General features: G+C 43.5%; 1 protein-coding gene across 4 annotated transcripts in view; it reads left to right on the forward strand.

Annotated features, from left to right (window-relative positions):
- Window positions 1–18,985, forward strand: part of ERI3 (ERI1 exoribonuclease family member 3) — a 127,986-nt gene that overhangs the window by 1,623 nt on the left and 107,378 nt on the right. For 2 of the 4 annotated variants that reach the window (XM_045545612.1, XM_045545610.1), the window contains exons 2-3: window positions 751–826; window positions 12,118–12,395. In XM_045545612.1, coding sequence (XP_045401568.1) covers window positions 12,141–12,395 — 255 coding nt within the window. In that variant the 5' untranslated portion in view covers window positions 751–826; window positions 12,118–12,140. The remainder of the gene's footprint in view (window positions 1–750; window positions 827–12,117; window positions 12,396–18,985) is intronic. The other 2 variants (XM_045545611.1, XM_045545613.1) reach the window with 2 other exon arrangements.

The raw sequence follows: 18,985 nt of genomic DNA on the forward strand, positions 1-18,985 counted from the left end.
TTTGAAAAGTGTTTTCTTTGTGTTGGGGTAAATTGGTGAGTGACCTTATCCCAGGGGATCTGAGTAGAATAAAGTCTTAAATGTGTAGAACTACTAGACAGGAATATATTGGTTCCAATTCTAGGTGTTTCTTTGTGCAAAGAGCATCACTAGCTTACAAGGGCATCTCTGCAACTTCTAATGCTTTGGAAGATCTAAATTAGTTTATCAGTGTGATAGATATCCATTGATGCTTTGACTTGGGGTTAGCTTGACTTTCTTAGAACTTGAGACAGGCTTGGAACTATCCTGAAAATATTTCCTGGTCCATGTGGCCATATGGCCTGTGGGTTTGTGGCAACCAACCCCTCCCTGAGTCTTGGTCTAGCCTTAGTTCCAGAGTTCTGAACACTGTTGGACTTACCGGTGTTTTCTTCTTTGACTAGACTAGGATTCTGAAATTAGCCAGAGAGCCACCACTTCATGACCATCTTTCTCAGTTCAGGCTCAGATATGGTAAATGTTTCGTGTTTCTAGGAGGTCAGCCTCCTTAGGAGGAAAAGTATACTATTAGCGAACGTGAAAATCATTACAAAAAACAAATAATAGTACTAAACTTTTGAAAGCTCTGTAGGGGCACTGTCTTTCCACATAGATAGCTATTATCCCGGAGTTTGAGTTTAGGAGTTTGAGATGTAGTATAATCCTTAATGGGGATTTGATCCTTTGTATTGAAATAGACTTGTTGCAGAGATGTGTATTTATTCACAGCATTGGGGCATTCCAGCTCTCACAGAACCTTCAGCATCCCCAGCGGCCAGTCTTGGCATCTTCGAAGTAAGGAGAGGTGAGAATCCTATTGCATGGTCAAGTTAAGTATTTGGACTTGGAGGGTAGAGGGTTGGGGCTGGTACAGATTGTATTTTTCTGTAACTTTTGTAATAAAGCAGCAGTGCTCAATATGCTCAAAGCTCAGAGTCTATAAAGTGGTGAGAGTTGGAGGTGGGGGATCCAGACTCTGAAGTTCTGTCATGATTTCTTTATGGGCATCTCATAAGCACCTACTTTAGGTTCAGGGTGGTTGCATGGGGCCAGAATAGTTCTTTACCCTGAGAAATAAACATCTTAAAACAATAGGAAGAAACACATTCATTTGGCTTTTGATAGCATATTTGACCAAGGCCTTTGGGATCTTGATTTAATTTGGGTTGTTTGTCACCTCTGGGTAGTTAATCCCAACCTATCTCCATTTTACAGGGATCAAAGTTAGCTAAAGAGGGGGCCTCTGATGATTGATATCCAGGGACTCAGTAACTAAGGGCCAGGCACTTTCATGGTTCCTGGGATTGTGATGGTGAACAAGACAGCTACTGTCCTTGACAACAAAGAGCTTACAAATTCAAAGCAGATAGTAAAAAGGCAGTTATGATATACTCTGAGAGTGCTGTAGCAAGGGAACTGCAGATACTTTGGAAATACTCACAAGGGTCCCTAACCCAGACTTGTGAACTCAGAGGAAGCCTCTCAGAGGAAGTAAGCTCTTCACCTAGAATTAGACGAAGACATGAGGGACCAAGTGCCAGAACTTCACTGAGAAAGTTTAATGTGGTTGCAATAGAGTGCTTAGTGGGCACAGGATAGGAGAATATGTAGAGATGATGCAGGAAAGGTAAGCAGAGGCCAGAGCCTTCGAAACTCTTAGGATTAGATGAGGGGGAGTGGGTAGAAAAAAGATTAGATTGGGGGTATGCAAATTTTTTCAGTAAAGGACAAGATAGTAAATATTTAGGCTTCGTGAGTCTCTGTCATGGTTACTCTGTGGTTATACATGAAAGAAGCCATAGACGATATGAAAATGAATGAGCATGGATGTGTTCCAATAAAACTTTATGTATAAAAAAGGTGGCAGCTGGATTTAGCCCATGGACTATAGTTTGCTGACCCCTGGATCAGATTTAAGAATAGTAAGAAACCATAAAAAGGTTTGAAGCAGTAGATTGACATTAGATTTGTGTTTTAGGCTGGGCATGGTGGCTCACGGCTGTAATCCTAGCACTCTGGGAGGCTGATGCGGGAGGATTGCCTGAAATCAGGAGTTCAAGACCAGCCTGAGCAAGAGCGAGACCCTGTCTCCACTAAAAATAGAAAAAATTAGCGGGGCCTGGTGGTGTACACCTGTAGTCCCAGCTACTCTGGAGGTTGAGGCAGGAGGATTGCTTGAGCCCAGGACTTTGAGGTTGCTGTGAGCTAGGCTGATGCCACCCACGGCACTCTAGTCCAGGCAACAGAGCGAGACTCTGTCTCAAGAAAAAAAAAAAAAGATTTGTTTTAGAAAGTTTGCTCTGATTTCAGTGTGAAGAGTAGAATGAAGGGGACAGACAATACTGGAGGCAGAGAGACCAGTCATGAGGCTGTGGCAGTTACATGGGTAGTATTTTATATTTCCCCTTTTGTGGCAATATTTTGAATCTTTGCATATATATGTATATTGGTTCTCTTTACTAACTTCCTGGCCATCTACTGGAGCTTATAGGATGTTTACCAAAGAATCTGCTGGAGATACCAGCTCCTATTTCACAACCTGAAAAAGATGTAGGAAGGGAAAGTTGGTATAGAATGAATTAAAAGGTTTTGGGAACTACATTCTAATGAAGGAAGTATGGATGAATGGAGCCCTGGAAGGGATCTTGGTCTTAGGGCTCATACCTTAATGTCCATTACTTTGAACTTCTTGAACTGTACACACAGAGGATGGCCCATTTTCATAAGCTTTCCAGGGAATTGTCCTCATTCTATATATGTCCTACTCAGTTTCTCCTTTTCTTGCTTGTAGCAGACTGATGACCTTTTCCCAGTTTTAAAAATATCTCTCAGTTCACATATAATAGTATATGTCAGGTACAGAAACCAAATAAAGTACTGTATTTGTTGACTGTCCAATGAATAGGTTAGAGCCAATAGTCCTGTGTCTGTTCTTTCCTTTTGTCTCTTCTTCCTACAAGCCCCAGTATACTTATTACATTGCTGGAGGAAAGCTGATAGGTTTCTGATAACAGTGTTTATGTGACCGTGGGCAAGTGACTTACCTCTCTGAGCTTCACTTTGCTATCTGTAAAATGGAGGTAATGGGACTTAATAGAGTTGGTTAAAGGATTTAATAATGTAGGTAAAGCTCTTAGAATAATCTCTTGATAACTTTTATTACTAACAGTGTTTTACACAATTAATAATTTTTTAAAAAGCAGCCAGTAGTTGGGTGATTTGCCCTTTGGCTTGCTATGTTTTGGGTCCTCACAATTGTCATTGTGTCCATATGATAGAAACATAGTCCCTGGCGGTGGTAGCCAGCAGACAGGAGGAATGTACAACTAAAGTAAGGAAGTGCTCTTCATAATGGAAAATTTTCAGACAGCAGGAGTCCCATGCAGAATCCCAGAACTTTTTTCAGGGTGGACTTTAGTCCCAACACCATCAGTAAAGTGAATTGAGTGAGCAGCTTCCCGATAGAAATTCACCAAAGTGTGACCAGTCATTCCTCCCTGTCTGTCTAGGGTCATTTATTAGTGTTGCCACCCTTGTGGCCCTACATCTTTGTAAAGTGCTTCTCGAATGTTTTTTATTACTTTTCACCAGGACTCTGGGAACTGGGTCAGGTGGTCAGCATTCTTGTCCTTGCTATCTACGTGAAGAAACTGAGGCCCAGGAAGGTTAAGTGAGTTGCCTGAGGTCATGCAGTGAGGTACTGTCAAAGCTAGTGCATATTTGCCTCCAGATGAAATTGTTTTAGTTTATTGCCGTGATTTCTTTTCCTTTCAGTGACAGATGCATAGTCATTGCAGAACTGCAGTCTAATGCATGCCTTGTCTGGGTCTACTAGGCTTGATTTGGGTCCTACTTTATCCACTTGGTTCTGTTGGGTTTTAATTGATGACTGCTAGGACCAGACCTGTTGGGATGCAGATTTCCTTTGGGTCGTTGTTTTTAGCCTTTCCTCTTTGGGGACATTCCTTGGGGAGCTTTGGGTTATGAGGGATTGCTTTGATATGTTCAAAATTGTGCCTTGTGCCCCACAGCTACAGGTAAAATCAAAAGGCAGATAATTTATGGGAGTGTCAGAGCTGGCCGCTGGCACCTCAGGAGGCCATTAGTATGCCTGTTCAGACCCTCTGTGTCCTTGCAATTGATTCCTCTTTGCATGAGCCTGATTTGGGAAGCTGTAGATCTGTGGGTAGTGATTGGTTGTGACAGTCCAAACACCGGTCCCTAAATTAATCCTTTTAATAGTATTCCAGCACCAGGGCAATTCTCTCTCTCTCTCTCTCTCTCTCTCTCTCTCTCTCTCTCTCTCTCTTTCTCTCTTTCCCCCCTCCCTTTAAGTGGGGAGGACAGAATAGGGTAGGCTAGGAAGAAGGATAGAAAGTGAAAGAAAAGAAGCTTTGTTCAGTGCTTAGGCCCTGCTCTGTTAGCATGTTCTAATTCCAGAGCAGTTGGCATCATGACTTGGGGTATATTAATGCATTCAGCAAACATTTTCTTGTACTTACTCTGTGCCTGGTCCTGTGCTGGGAATACAGAAATGAATAAAATGTGGTACTTGCCCTTAACAATGTAGCTCAGTGTTTCTTAGGCTTTTAAAACTCATGCACCACTTAGATTAAAAAGGCAAAAAAACGCTGATCTCATGCTCTTCTTTAATGCTATTTGAAATTTTAAAATGCATTAAAGATCTGAGAAAAACCAAGTCAAAGAATTATCATGCCAAATATGCTTTTTATACACGCATGTACACATTTTCCTCTATGGCTATTTTCCATCTTTCTCACCTAACTCCTTGAAAATTACTGGTAGTAAGAGAAACAGATACTAACACCTTACAATATAGTGAGATCAAAGTTATGAAATAATGAACTCTGCTACTGGATCACACTGAAGCAATGAACTTTATGATGGGGTGTCAGAGGAAGCTACTAAAATGGGGATATTTGAGCTGGATTTTGAAGAAGAAGCAATAATTTGCCTGGTAAAAAATGGAAGTACATTCTTAAACAGAGGGAGTAGCATTCACCAAGGCACAGATTTGTAAAAGAAAACATCACATTTGGGGACCTGAGTAAGAGCTGCTTGTAACCCTGCCTCCTACCAGTTTCTCCTCTCTATAAGATGGAAAGATTTGCTCCTTTGGAATTGTGTTTGAGAGGAGGCTTCAAGTTCTTGTGCTGCAGTTGTTGTAATTCAAGGCACACCTTCCTGTTTCTGCTTTTGTGCTTGGGGCTCCAATTTTTCTTTTTAAAGTATAAAAAAAATTATGAAAACAAATCGGGATGATTTGGATGCTCTTAATTATTACTTAAGGTTGAGTTACTTTTAGTTAAAGTTACACTTTACCTCAGAAGAAAAACTGAAGTTGATATGCATTGTTAGCCGTATGGCTGATGGAGGAGTCAGTCACGTGGGGAAACCTGGACCAGCAGACACGGTGGAGGAGAATAGGGCCCCGAAGAGCTGAGCACCTGTGAGCCTTAGTTTCCTTATGTATTGATAGTTGGGAGGATTAAGTGAGATAAAATATGTAAATCGCCCATATAGTACCTGGGTTGTAGTGGATTTTCAGAAAATGGTATTTCCCTTTTCTCTTATGTATTAAGAACGGTAGCTCCCTTCTGTTGATCACTTACTGTTGTGCTACATTGTATGGTTGAATTGAACCCCAAAGATACAAGTGTTATTACTGTAGCTATTATTACAAAGAATTTATAGTAGAGTCAGGATTTGAACCTACCTTTGTCTGATACCAGTGGGTTACACTAGATCATATGATACCAGTTCTCCATCTCAGAAGCATGAGTATAGGAAGTGTTTAACAATTCTGGGTGCCTCTCTTCTGGGGTCCAATGCTGTCTACAAGTGTAGGAGGTACTTAAAGGGATGGCATACCATACCCTGCCCTCCCTCTACCTCCAGCCTATTTATAATGTGAGGAAACAAGGCTTTGCCCCTCTTAGTGTGTGATGAGATCGCAGTTGACTTGCAAAAAGATGTCGCCTGGCTTTGGCTCCTGGAAGGAGTTTGCCCAAACTACTGGGCATGGCTGATGACAAACAATAGGCAAATCACAAGCAATTGCCTCTTTTTATGTGCTGCCTCAAGCTGCTGAGACAGGCCTATTGAAGGGGAGAGCGAACCTGCTGTGTCCCGTGATGTTGCCATCAGAATTTGGTGTTCCTGAAGGCCTTTAGTGACTTTAGCTCTGCTAGCAGTTTGGGATTCGCAGCTGCTTCTGAGTTGGGGGACCTCTCCCTAGCCCTGCCTTGGAGCAGAAGCAGCTGTAGCTACAAGCCACGTCAGTGACTGGTTGTAGAGAGGAGATTTTTGTTGAGATGAGCCAGCTTTAGAGTTCCTTCTTCCTTTCCACTTTGGGGCCTTTGAAAAGTCATGTAGAGGTTCCAGGGCATGTCCAGCCTTCAGCAGACTAGATGGAGCCCTCAGGCCCCTGGCCTTTCCTGTGAGACTGCACAGCAGCTTGGGGGAAGAGTAGTGAGGCCTGTTCCTTGTGTTGGTGCAGTGGCCTGAGCATCAGGAGCCCTGTGTTCTATCCTTAGTCTTTCTTGCTGTGTGAACCTTGGGCAGTCCTTTTCTCTTTCAGGGCCTCATTTTCCCTGGCTGGTTAGACTGTTACCTCTTCTTTCACCTTTGACAGTGTGTGATTTTCACAGAAGGTACTCTGGCAGTAAGGATGCATTCATTAGAGTGCAGATTATGACTTTTGAAGGCTTGCAGTTTATTTATATTTTTCCCAGGCTATTTTTAGCTGCCTGAGACAAAGCCTGTGACTAAGTTCCAGATAGGTGTTACCATGTTCTTTGTCATTGTTTCTGTAACTCAGGTGCCTGAGCACTTGTGATACTACAGGTTAGATTGAGACAAGGACTTGCCTCTGGATTGGGAAGTAAGGAAACCATGGCTGTAGTGGTCCCAGGTACTTCCAGTCAGCTGGACTCAGAATCTGCTTCTGGTACCTTGGAGTTTCTGGGGAATGTTCCCTTGCCTCTCAGTCTGCCTTTTAATGGAATGGATTGAATCCAGGGATGGTTCATACCCATACCCTCCCAGAGAGTCCACACATATGTGGCTGGGAGGTGGAGTGGGAGTAGACCACCTGTTTCATATGGGCCCCCTTCTTTTCCCGTCACTGAGGCTCCCCTGGCTTGCGTATGTGGAAGTTAAAAGATGACCCCCTCCCTCCGCATTCCCTTCCCTCCTCCGGTAATGGAGGCTATAAAATGTCTATTTACCCAAGACACCAGAACGACTCCTCTGTGGTTCCACTAATCTGGTGATTTGGTGCTTCTTTGGTCTCTCAGGTAAATACAGATTGAGTCTTTTTATAAAGGCATATTATTTCCCTCATTAAATGTGTGTTTTGGCACATGTGTTATTTACCTGATAGACAGTAATGGCTGCAGAGGAGCCATTGGTGTCTGTTGTGTAAATACTCTGCACAGAGACCGTCCTCCAGGGGCTGTGGCGAAGGCCTGTTTCTCCAAATTGGGCTGGCCCCATGGCAGTCCCTATTTATCCCTCCGCTGTCCCCACTGGGGGGCTGGTCCCTTCATTTTGAGGAGAGAATCATTCATTTTCCTCCTTGCGACAGGCTGCTTATTACCTTTAATTTGCTAGGAGAAGGAAAAGGATGTCTGAGAATAAATGTGTGTAAATCTTGGTCTCTGATGAAAGATAGTTTGCAGAAATACACAGAATCATAAACTGTTTCTTTTGAATTCTGGTCCCAGTTGATGTTATAAGCTATAGACTTATATTCTACAAACCTGTGATTAAAGTGTAAAGACATCAATAGAAAAGAGAAATCCCTAAGATGCCAGGGGGTACAGGGCAGGTGGGCTGCTGCTGTGGGGGCTACAGGGGTGTTTCATGAGAAGGCTCTGGTGGCAGGAGTGCCAGTGAGGGGGACTGAGTGGGCACTCTTCTGGTGGAGTCTCAGCTAGGTAGAAAGGAACTATTTGGGCTTACAGATGCTTTGAGGGCTGGCTTTTGCCAGCCTCCCTGCCAGAGAAGAGCATGCAGCCTACCTGTTTTCTTCAGACATGACAGGGAGAGCTCTCCCTCACATACTGTCTGTTCTCTGTTTTTTAATATTTTTTAACTACATTGCACCTGAATTTTAAAAAATAATTTTAAAAATGTTTGAAACAGTCCTAATTTATATAAAAGTTGGAAGTTCAGTACAAAGAATTTTTTCCCTGAACCATTTGATAGTTAAATTGCTGACCTAATGTCCTATTACTCTAAATACTTTGCAAGTATTTCCTACAAGCAAGGACATTTTCTTACCTAGCCACAACACAACCATCAAAATCAGGAAATTAACATTGATAGGTTATCTCTATCTAATCCTCAAACCCCAGTCAGGTTTTGCCAGGGAATGTTCTCTGTGGTAAAATGATCCCATTTAGAATCATGGGTTACATTTAGTTATCAAGTCTCTTTGGTCTCCTTTAGGCTTTCCTCAGTAAACATTCCTTGACCTTCACGACCTTGATAGTTTTGAAGGTTACAGGCTGGTTATGGTGTAGCTTCTAATTCTCTCAATTAGAATCTGTCTGTTATTTTCTCATGGTTAGATTTAAGTTATGCATCTTCTGCAGGAGTATCGCAGAAATGATGTTTTGTTCTCACTGCATCCATTTAGATGGTGCATGATTTAGATTTATTCCATTATTGGTGATGTTCATTTTGATCACTTGATTAAGGTGATGTTTGCCAGGCTCTTCCATTATAAAATTACTCCTTGCTGTAGTTAATAAGTATTTTGTGGGGAGATACTTCAAAACTATGTAAATATTCTCATCAAACTTTAATTAAATTAATTAATTTATTTGTATCTTTATGAACTCATGGTTTTCTATTTTATTCAATGCATTATAATCTATTACTATCCTTGTTTATAGGCCACCTTCATGGTGCCTTCTGTGTCCTTTGATATGTTCCCACCATTCTTTGGGCATTTCCTTGCTTTCTGGTACAACAAGATGTTCCAGGCTCATCTTGTACTTTCCTTCCACAGCCCTGGAATCAGCCATTTCTCCAAGGAGCTCTATTTCTTTTAGTGGAGAATGGTATTTAGAAGGCAACTGGGTGCCGGGTATGCTCATTGATTGCTATTGAGTGTTGCTGCTCCCTGGCCCTTCGTTAGATAGAGCTGGAAAATATATGTGCATGTGTGTATATATTTGTGTGTGTATGTATATTCGTGCTCACATTTACATCTAGGTTTATATATCTATGTCTGTATCAGAAACCATGAGTTCATATTCTTCCCACCAAGTCCAATCCAACAACACAGATTTTCTCTTTCCATATTTTAACTTCTTTCTCTAACATTGAGAAACCTGGTTCCCATTATCCTTAATATATACACTTCTTTGATCAGTCCCTCTGAATGTAACTAATCTCCCATTGCTGTCACTGCCCTTTACCCCTCATGAGTACCTCTTTCACCCTGCCTATGACTCCCCACATCAGACTGCCTCTGACATGGATGCTGTCCACACCCTCATTTGGCTTCCACATGCTACACCACACCTTCCCCACTCCATGTGAATACCCTCACCCTGCCTGGGCTCTGGCGCTCCTCCCAGACCCCTCCGGCTCACCTAACTCCAACTGGTGTAGATACCTGCCTTCCTCTGCTGCACTTAATAGCTTTAGGGTTGAATTTTTTAGGAAGGGAAGAGGAGGAGCTACTCTGTTTCTTGCTTGAGTTGAATTTGGTTGTTAGAAGTAAGGAAAGTGTGGAATCCAGTGACTGTGGACTTGTGGAGGCCTGGCTTCCTAATGTCTACTCTCAAGACTTCCTACAAGAGAAGCTTTTTGATGTGGGTGAAATCAGGTGAGAAAGCAAGGCCTGCAGGCAAGAGAACCATTGGCCATCAATGTGTTGTCCATGGGAGGGAAAAGATATGTTCTATGGAAAGTCTAGAGCGTTTTAGGGATGGAGGAGACATCAATGTTACTCTCTAAGGCTGCCTTATGCGCTAATTGGATTTACAGGCCCAGAGAATGGGAATCCAGGCTTGGCCAGGTGGGCAAAACCCAGTAGGATAGTAGTAGTAATAATAGTAAGCTAATATTTATGGAGCCCTTATGTGCCAGACACTGCTCTTAGTGCTTTATATGTGTTGTCTCATTTTATTCTCACTAACAGAGTAGGTGCTACTATTACTGTCATTTTATAGGTGAGGAATTGAAGAACAGAGCTTGCCCAAGATGCCATGGGTAGTAAGTGGCAAAGCCAGGATTCAGACCTGGAAGTCCTCCTTAATCATGATGCTTAATTGCCTGTAGTATTTGGCAAACAGGGTCTTGTTGACTGTGTATACTGTGCATACTGTATACACGGTATACACGTTGGAGAACTTTAAGGCTTAAAAGTCTCTATGCATGGCCTGACTTTGTGGGGTTAGAGGAATTGTAATGCCTTAAGGGACTTTGGATCCAAACTAGAGTGGGTGATTTGAGCAGACTGGTGTCTCCCATCTCAATGAGACTTCCAGTACTATTCAGGAGTGGGTGATGTAGAGTTATTTTGGCTCTGGCTTTCAAAGGGATATTGGCTTCTTTGCCTTCCTAAGGGATTCCATAGTGAAACTCAAGCCAGCTGGAGAAGATTTGGCTGCATTTTTGGTGAGGCTATAAAGCAATGGTGAAAACAAGTGCTATGCTTGTGCAGGATCCATGAAGACCTTGAGATATTTTTTAGTCTTAGCTTCACTGAATCTCCCTGAAATCTCACTATAGCGATAGGAAAATTGAGGACCTACACTAGCATATTTCCTAATATGCAGACAAGTTATTGTAGCTCCTTCAATGAGTCAGGAGAGAGGTTGAAAGAAAAGTAATACTTGGCATTGTCCATTTCCTCTCAGGTAGCAGTGGCCTCATTGCCCTTGGGTATGCTCTGGACTTCACAGAGTGGTATCCCTCTGCCCTACATGGAGGGAACCAGATGTCCACTCGCAGCCATTCAGAGGCAAGCTTTTGTTGGAATGGGGCTTCAGAAAGCATAAACTGTGGCCATTTCTGTATTGAGTGGTGAGATTTCTTTACTAGAGGATTAAAGTTGAGGGAAATTTGAATGTTGGGTATAACGGGGAAAGACACAAAATTTCTGCTTTGTTCTTATTTTTTTTTTTTAGGAAGCTTGAGTTATTTGTGAGTAAAACTATAGGCTTTGATTTTTATATTTAGTTAGCCCTCTGAGGAGCAGGCATTCTGCAAATTTAAAGGGAAAACTTAAAGGAAAAGTGATTCAATTTTTTTTTTGTTTTGCACATGTTCACTCAAAACTTTACTAGACTTTTAGCAATGCTCCCATTACTGCCACATCTGGGTTTTCTTTTTCTTCCCTATTTAAAAAGTCCTGCAGTCATTCAAGGGCCTCTAGTAGACAGTGAGTCTAAAGGCAGAAAATGAGAAGGCCTAAGGCTGTTGCCAGCTGTGCTCTCCAGGCGGTGTTCATTCCCCCAGGGTGCCACTTACTGGTGTGGGGGCTGGGAACCACCGGAATGTCTCCAGCAAACTCCTCTGTGATTGGCTTTGTTTGCTTTCACCTTGGGAGAAGGGAGGAGGGTATGTGGAGATGTCAAGAATCAGACAGGAAAGCTAGGGGCAAATGGCTCCTAATGGAGCTGAGGAGAGAGCCTGGGACATTTTCTGCTGTGTTTCTGCGTCTACTTAGCTCCTCGGACTGATTGTGCAACAGGGTCACCTCATGTTACTTTGGGACCCAAAGCTTTAATGTTAACTGTTGCCACCTGAGAAGTGACCGCAAAATTTTTCTCTCTTCTCTCTTTTGAACTTTAAGATGAAGGCCAGTGTTGCATGTTGTTTTGAGAATGATCCGGGAGACTCAGAGCTGTAATAATGCTGCAGGTGCTGGTATTAGGGTCTTGAACTTTAGTAACGAATGCTGTGATTTAGAAAAGGGGCCCAGATACACTGGGGAGTGGCTTATGTTGTGTGGATATTCCTGAAGACTAGATGGAACAGGACCACAGCGGGAGGGGAGTAACCCAGGCTCTCTGTTCTTTTTTTTTTTTTTTTTAACTTTCCTCCCCTAAGTTTTAGATGCTTCTGGATGTTCAATGCTAGCACCTTTACAGACTGGAGCAGCTCGATTTTCTTCGTATTTACTTTCAAGAGCAAGAAAAGTGCTGGGCTCCCACTTATTTTCTCCCTGTGGTGTTCCGGAGTTCTGCTCCATATCCACCAGAAAGCTGGCGGCCCACGGCTTTGGCGCATCCATGGCGGCAATGGTGTCCTTCCCTCCCCAGAGGTATCACTACTTTTTAGTGCTGGACTTTGAGGCCACGTGTGACAAGCCACAGATTCATCCTCAGGTAACTGTTGCATCATTGCTTTAGAAAAGGTGGGGTGGGCAAGGAGGGAGGGAGGACAGTCTTGCTTCCTGGGACCCAAGGGAGCATAATCACGTCGTCTTGGCTTTTAGCTACTCATTTGTAGTTCCTGCCAAGGAAGCCGGACTTGGTTCAGGTTTGCTAGGGTAAGGTAGACCTGAGAAGTCTCTGGGGAGAATGGGGCATACTGTTTGTTTCTGGTCTCAGCTTTTGGGAATCAAAATATTTCCTTCTGTTCCATCCTTCCTCTCTCCATTCTCTTCCCTCCTCCCTTATCCTGTCACTGCCACTTGTTCTTTTAAGGAGTACTGTGGTAGCAGCCTCTAAGATGACCTCAGTGATCCTTACCTCCTGGTATTCACATGCTTGTGAATACCCTTCTCACACTGAATCAGAGATAGCTCTGTATAACTAATGGACTATAGTGGAAAAGACAATGTGTGACTTCTAAGGCTAAGTTATAAAAAAGTATTGCAGTGTGCCTTGGTCTTTTGGATCACTTGCTCTGGGGGGAAGCCAGCTGCCATGCTGCAAGGGCACTCAAGCAGTCCTGTGGAGAGGCACATGTGTCTGAGGAACTGAGGCTCTTAGCCAAAAGCCAGAATCCAGTACCAACTTGCCAGTCATGTGAATGAGCTATCTTGGAAGTGAATCTACCAGCCCCAGGTAGGGCTTCAGATGACTGCAGCCCCAGTGGACATCTGACTTCAACCTGAGGAGAGACCCTCACCCAGACCAGCCAGCCAAGCCACTCCCAAATGGCTGACTCACAAGAACTGTGAGAGATAACAAATGATTATTGATGTTTTAAACCACAAGTTTTGGGATGATTTGTTATGCCACATTAGATAACCTGAAGAAGTACCATTGTTGGTCTGTTGGAAAGGACAATTTATTTGCTTGCTTTTTTTCCTCAGTCACCAGCTGTGCTCAGAGACCCTTTACCTAGGAAGCTGGGATTAGCAACAGAGAGACACCTATGCTAGGTGATATCGAAGTGCTTAATGTTTGCTTTGAGGGAATGCTTGGGGGCTGCTCTGGCAGTTCACTGTAGTGCTGATGCCTCAGGTATGCCTGGCTGTAGGACTGCAACCTTCTCTCAGGGCTAGGTTACAGAGTGTGAAATTTTGCCATGCATAGACTTTTGCCCTGGGAGGAGCATTGAATATTAAGCAGGAGGGAAGAAGACGGCCTCAGCATAGAGCAATTGGGAGGTGGGGATGAGTGGGGTCCATTCAGAGATAAACTGGGTTCATTTCTCATGGTTGGTTTTTTTCAGGAAAGGGCTGTCTTTAGAATGGTAGATTATTTTACATAAAGACTCCACAACTTTTTTAGTTTCCCCTTTCTCCTCTTTTTCCTATTCTCCCTTAAAGCAGTGGTCTGCCTTTGGGGCATTGGAATAAGGCCTACTAAGGCCTGGGAGGACTGGAGCTGGGTAAAGAGAATGTCCTAAGGGAAGAAACTTTGGATGAACAGGAGTGTAGCTTGGGAGCTACCCACGCCACACTTAGCTTCTCTGCCTCTTGTTCCTGCCCATACTGTAGAGTCTTCTCTGCCCCCTCAAACTACTGGAGTTTCTCTGGCATAGTGGGGGTGCCTGAGTGGTGGGTTGGGGATTTTGGTTATGTAGATTTTTCCCGGGTTGGGAATCAGAGATCCATATCCTAATATGCCATATTATTTCCCTACTGAAGTAGGTTTCAGTCACTGAGTAAGCCCTAGTGGGACATGAGACTAAAATCTAACATATTTCTATTGCATATGATTCATCCTTTTTCTGAATCCTCATAATTGCTTGGCACCTCCATTATGGCATTTACTGCTTTTTCCTTCCTGGCGTATGCTTGTGTATGTGTGTTTCTTACTTTTCAGTAAGAGTATAAGCTCAGATAATTATGTAGCTCTGTTCTCTTGTCCTACAGTGGGTCCTGCCAATGTTCCTGAAGGTGAAGCCTGATTTGTGTCTCAGTTTGGTCTGACAGTATCACCTTTCATCTCTCTTTCAAGGGCATTGTTTTTATTTATGTATTTATTTATCACAGTGCTGAAGACATAAGCTGTACCAATTAAAATCACTTTTATCACCAACTTTCCTCCCAGACTTAGGCACAAAGGCCTTCCAGACCCAGGCTAAGTTAGGATTTCATGCTGTTTACCAGGATCTGGCCTGATTATAGATTATCTCCAGAATCAGTGAACCCTGATGATGTGATTCCAAGGTCACTTAAGGAATTGGCTGCCCTGGTTCATTATTAGCAAAGCATTAGCTGTTGCTTTAGAGAACTCGGGAAGAAGCATTTGCTGTCTTGCTTATCTTTAAAAGGAGAATACGAATGATCTTGGAAATTATAGACCCGTTAGTTTACTGTGATTCTAGAGAAGATACTTGACCTGATCGTCAGATAATCAATCAGCAAACAGCTAGAGGAGCGTGGGGTACTGAGTAATAACTTACATGGGTTTGTGAAGAAGAGCAAATCCTGTCAGATCAATCTAACTTCTTGCTGTGACATAGTGATGGATTTGAGTGGATCTAGGGCGAGTGATAAATGTAATGCATCTCGACTTCATTAAGCCTCTACAGTGCCGTGATCAACAGGTGAGAAGGTGAGTTTGAGGCCCAACATCTGTGTTGGACTACCCATCGGCCCACCCTCAGGAAGTGGGTGGGCAGCTTGAGACTTGTTAGTGGCAACTTAACGTCTCCCTTTTTTTGGAGGGGGGATTCAGAGGAAGCTTGAAAGATGGATTGGAGACACCAGTTCCAGATAGGATAGCATTCTTCCATTGAGGTCATCATAGATCAGGCTCTCATTAGAGCCTCTGTGCTTTTTAGGTCTTCTGGTCAACAAGGGAAGTGGAGAAATTGGAAAAGCACAGGATAAGAGGGAAAAAAATCATTAGAGGCACAAAAATGGACTTAGTAAGAAAGAAAAGAAATTGAATATAGTTTGGTGACAATTTCTTGTCTAGACTAAATAAATTCATCATGTGGGGAGTAGTTGTTCCAGGGAGTATGATAATAACTCATTCTTCTTTTCAATAAGGACAAAAAAAGAAATGAATTTAAATGGAAGCAGGAAAGGTTGAGATTTGGCATGAGAGTGAACTTCCAGAAGAGACAGTAAAAGGATTAGAATAAGTTAAATCAGCCTTCCCTCGTACTCTTTTGGGATGGCTTGATGGCTGTCCACTTGACTGAGATTCTTTATGGGTAGGGTCTGCATGTGTCCTGGGGGTGGGGTTGGGGTTGTGAATGAGAACCACCCGAGCTCTCCTGACCAGCTCCCAGGAACTTTCAATGCCTAAGACCTCTGCATGGTACACTTCTGGTTCTTATGAGAATGTTTCATGCCCCTTGGGTGTGCAGGAGGCAGAAACAGTTTTGAGCCAGGGCCTTTTTGGAGGCTCATTTCTCTTCTGTCTCAGGATTTCAGAAGTCCCTGAATCAGCTTATTGGGACTGTCCTAAAGGAATGAAAAACTAACAGGTGTGAGCTCTGTTGTACTTGGGTGAGTAACAATATTGGTTCTAAACATGGTAAAACGTGGTATTTTCCATTTGTCATTTTTGCTGTTTATTTTTGTACTTTGTTCAGCTAGGTGAAACTGGAGTGGTCGGTTTGACAGTAATAGGCTTTCGTGTTCTGGGTTTTGCACTCATTTTATTTGTTTTACATGTTTCGATTCAGACTAACATGGTAGGTATTGGTTGAATAGCTGACTTTTTTTCATTTGAAAACATTTTTTCCCTTAAACGTTAATTTAGATGGTTTAAAATGTTTTAGAGGTTCTAAATTTTAGGAATGTGGTTCCTTTCTTGTTTTAGAAATTGTTTCCTGATATAGAAGTAGATTTTTATCTGATTTAGGAGAACCGTGGCTCCTTTGTCCTCGCTTGCAGGAGTTCACGTTGCTCATTTTGGTGTGGATGTGCATCGAATGATGGTTGTTTTGACCCTGAGGCCCAGAGAGCAGCCTGAAAGCTTTGGTGGGATCTTTAATTGTGCATCCTTAACCTTGGGGCAAGTTCTTTCACCACCTCAGTGTTCAAAAGAGACCAAAGCAAATGTAAGTGAGGAAAATGAGGTATAGGCCACAGCACGAGGGGAGGAGGAAGTAACCTCAGCTGTCTGGATGGCCAGGGAGGGAGGGGGCAGCCAAGCTTTCTGCATCTGGGGAGCTGCCATCCTGCTGCTGCCTACCCTTCCTCCCCGGGTTCTCTCTGGCCATCCGTCAGGCTCCTGGGTAGCCTTTTTCTCGCTGCTCTGCAGCAGCCCTGCCGACTGTTTGCCTTCTCATCTGTATTCAAGTGCCCATAACTTTGGAGAAAAATGACCTTTGGGGTTGAGGTTTTCTAGTGTTTGGTCTTTGTCCACAGGGGCTTTTTTTTTTCTTTTCATGAAAACCTTGAAGAGACTACATCTGCATTTTGAGTTAGAACTATGAGTAAAGGAGTTTCTCTTTTATAGAAAATTGTCCAGATGCTGGGTTATTTTTGAAGGGTAGGGTAGTGGGGAGGGTTGATGGTGACAGAGGAGAAGGAATAATACAGAAGAGAGGCATTTGGAGGATTTTAGCATGACCTAGAGCTGGCACATCATTATTAGTCTTGTGTGAAAGAGACATTTTGGAAAACTTTACAGGAAATTGGTTAAGATCTCTACAAAGCAAACTATATTGATTCCTTTCTCCTCTGTTTAAGACTGAAAGGCAGGAATCCCCTTGACTCCACCCACCCCCCATTACTCTTTGCTCCATATTTAGCTTCTTTCCTTCTCTCTGTTCTTGGTTCCTGTAGTCTTCAAGTGGACAGGAAGGCAGTTTCCTAGAGAAAGAACCCACCTTTCCCTCCCCATTCGTTTGTCTTGGTTGCAGCTCCTCCAAGTGGGAGGGGCTGGGCCAGGCTTTTTAGCCCGAGAGCCTAGTCATTGGGTTGTGGTCCCTCTGCCTGTGGCCCCAGTCAGCGTGTACTTTTTTCTGTACAGACAGGGGAAGGCACTGATACTATTCTTCTAAACTGGGAAATGAAATGCAAAACCGACGTTAATGTAACATTATGGTTGAGATTAAATGCACCAAAATCAGGAAATTCAAAGTTATGCGTCCCACAGCAACTATAACTCAGCCTCATCTGGCGTGTGTAGTATTTTGTGTTAGGGTGGATGGTGTTATATGTTAAGACATTAAAGTTAACACCATAAGCAGAGCACAAAATGCTTGAGGGGGCTGAGTTATGACGACTATGTGAGCCATAAGTGTTCTTGCACAGGCTCCTGACTCCTGGAATAATTTTCCCCCTGCCCACCAGACCAATTATTGCCTTTCTTTTTAGTTATATCTCTGCTTTAACACATCTCTTCTTTCAGGGTCACTATAAATGAATTCCTCTATTGATGGCCAGGGGTGGTGATGGGAATGGGGCGGCCCACTAGGCCCTTTTGTCCTTTTCATGTCTGCCTCCATAAATGTGGTGCTTTCCCCTCCCCCTCTTAAAGCCGTCTTCCTCCACAGGCTGCTGCTTCCTGGTGGTCCCTCACAGGGACAGGCCTCCCCCTGACTCTCACTGTGGCTCCTCACTAGTGCTCCTTGAATGGGAACAAGCGTTTTGCTGTGTCCAGGTCTTGGCCATAGCATAACTTCACCTGAAAGCCAAAGGGTCCTTCTTTATTTGGAGCAGACATAGCAATGTAGAAGTAAAATATACATCTCGGGGAATGGAGCACTGATGCATGATGGCGCTGCCTCGTGTGTTTGGCATAGCAGAGGCACGATCGAAGTGGGTTTATTTGCTCTATCAGACTGCTTCTCCACCTTCCCCAGGGTTTATACCTTTAAGCTGCCATGGTGTGTAGTTAGACTATAGAGTTGCCTGGGGATGGGGCCAGGAACTTTCCTTGGGGAGCACTGGGTCACTGGTAACAAAATCACCACATAATTTAGTGCAAATCAGGAAATAGCCCCCCACCCCAGCCTCTTATTATCTTGGTGGCCTACCCAGGGCTGAGACAGCTGTTGGAATGCAGATTTTGTTAGGCACTGGGCTAAGGTTGTTGGTGGGGAAGAGCTCTAAAGAATAGGGCCATTGATAAATGGTGAATGAGATCAGGGACTGTAAAATAACAGTGACACTGAGCTGCCTTTTAAAGTTTTTGTTGGACATGACAAAACCAACTAAGTCAGCAAAGGAATGGGGAGGACCTCATCGTAACCACCTTAGAGGCCATGGAAAGGCCTCTTTTTACTCTTTGGATAGCAACTTCAAGCTCTGTGTTAGATGCTGGGCATCTGAAGATGAGTAAGAAATGGTCCCTACCCTCAAGGAGCTCATAGTCGAGGAGGACAACTGTACACGTACAACCCTTAGGCAGTATGATAACTACCGTTAGGTAGGTAGGTACCTGGTATGGCGGGGGCACAAAGGATGGGAGAGAGCAACGCTGCTCATGTGGGGGAGGGGTTGCATAGGCTGCATAGTTAAGAAATTCAGGAGACCCAAGAGGCCTCTCGGAACTGTTACAGCAGGGATAAAAGAAGGGGCTCACAGAGTGAGCTAGGACGGCCTAAGTCT

Source organism: Lemur catta, chromosome 3 (genome assembly GCF_020740605.2).
Source record: "Lemur catta isolate mLemCat1 chromosome 3, mLemCat1.pri, whole genome shotgun sequence".
NCBI classification, from domain to species: Eukaryota; Metazoa; Chordata; class Mammalia; order Primates; family Lemuridae; genus Lemur; species Lemur catta.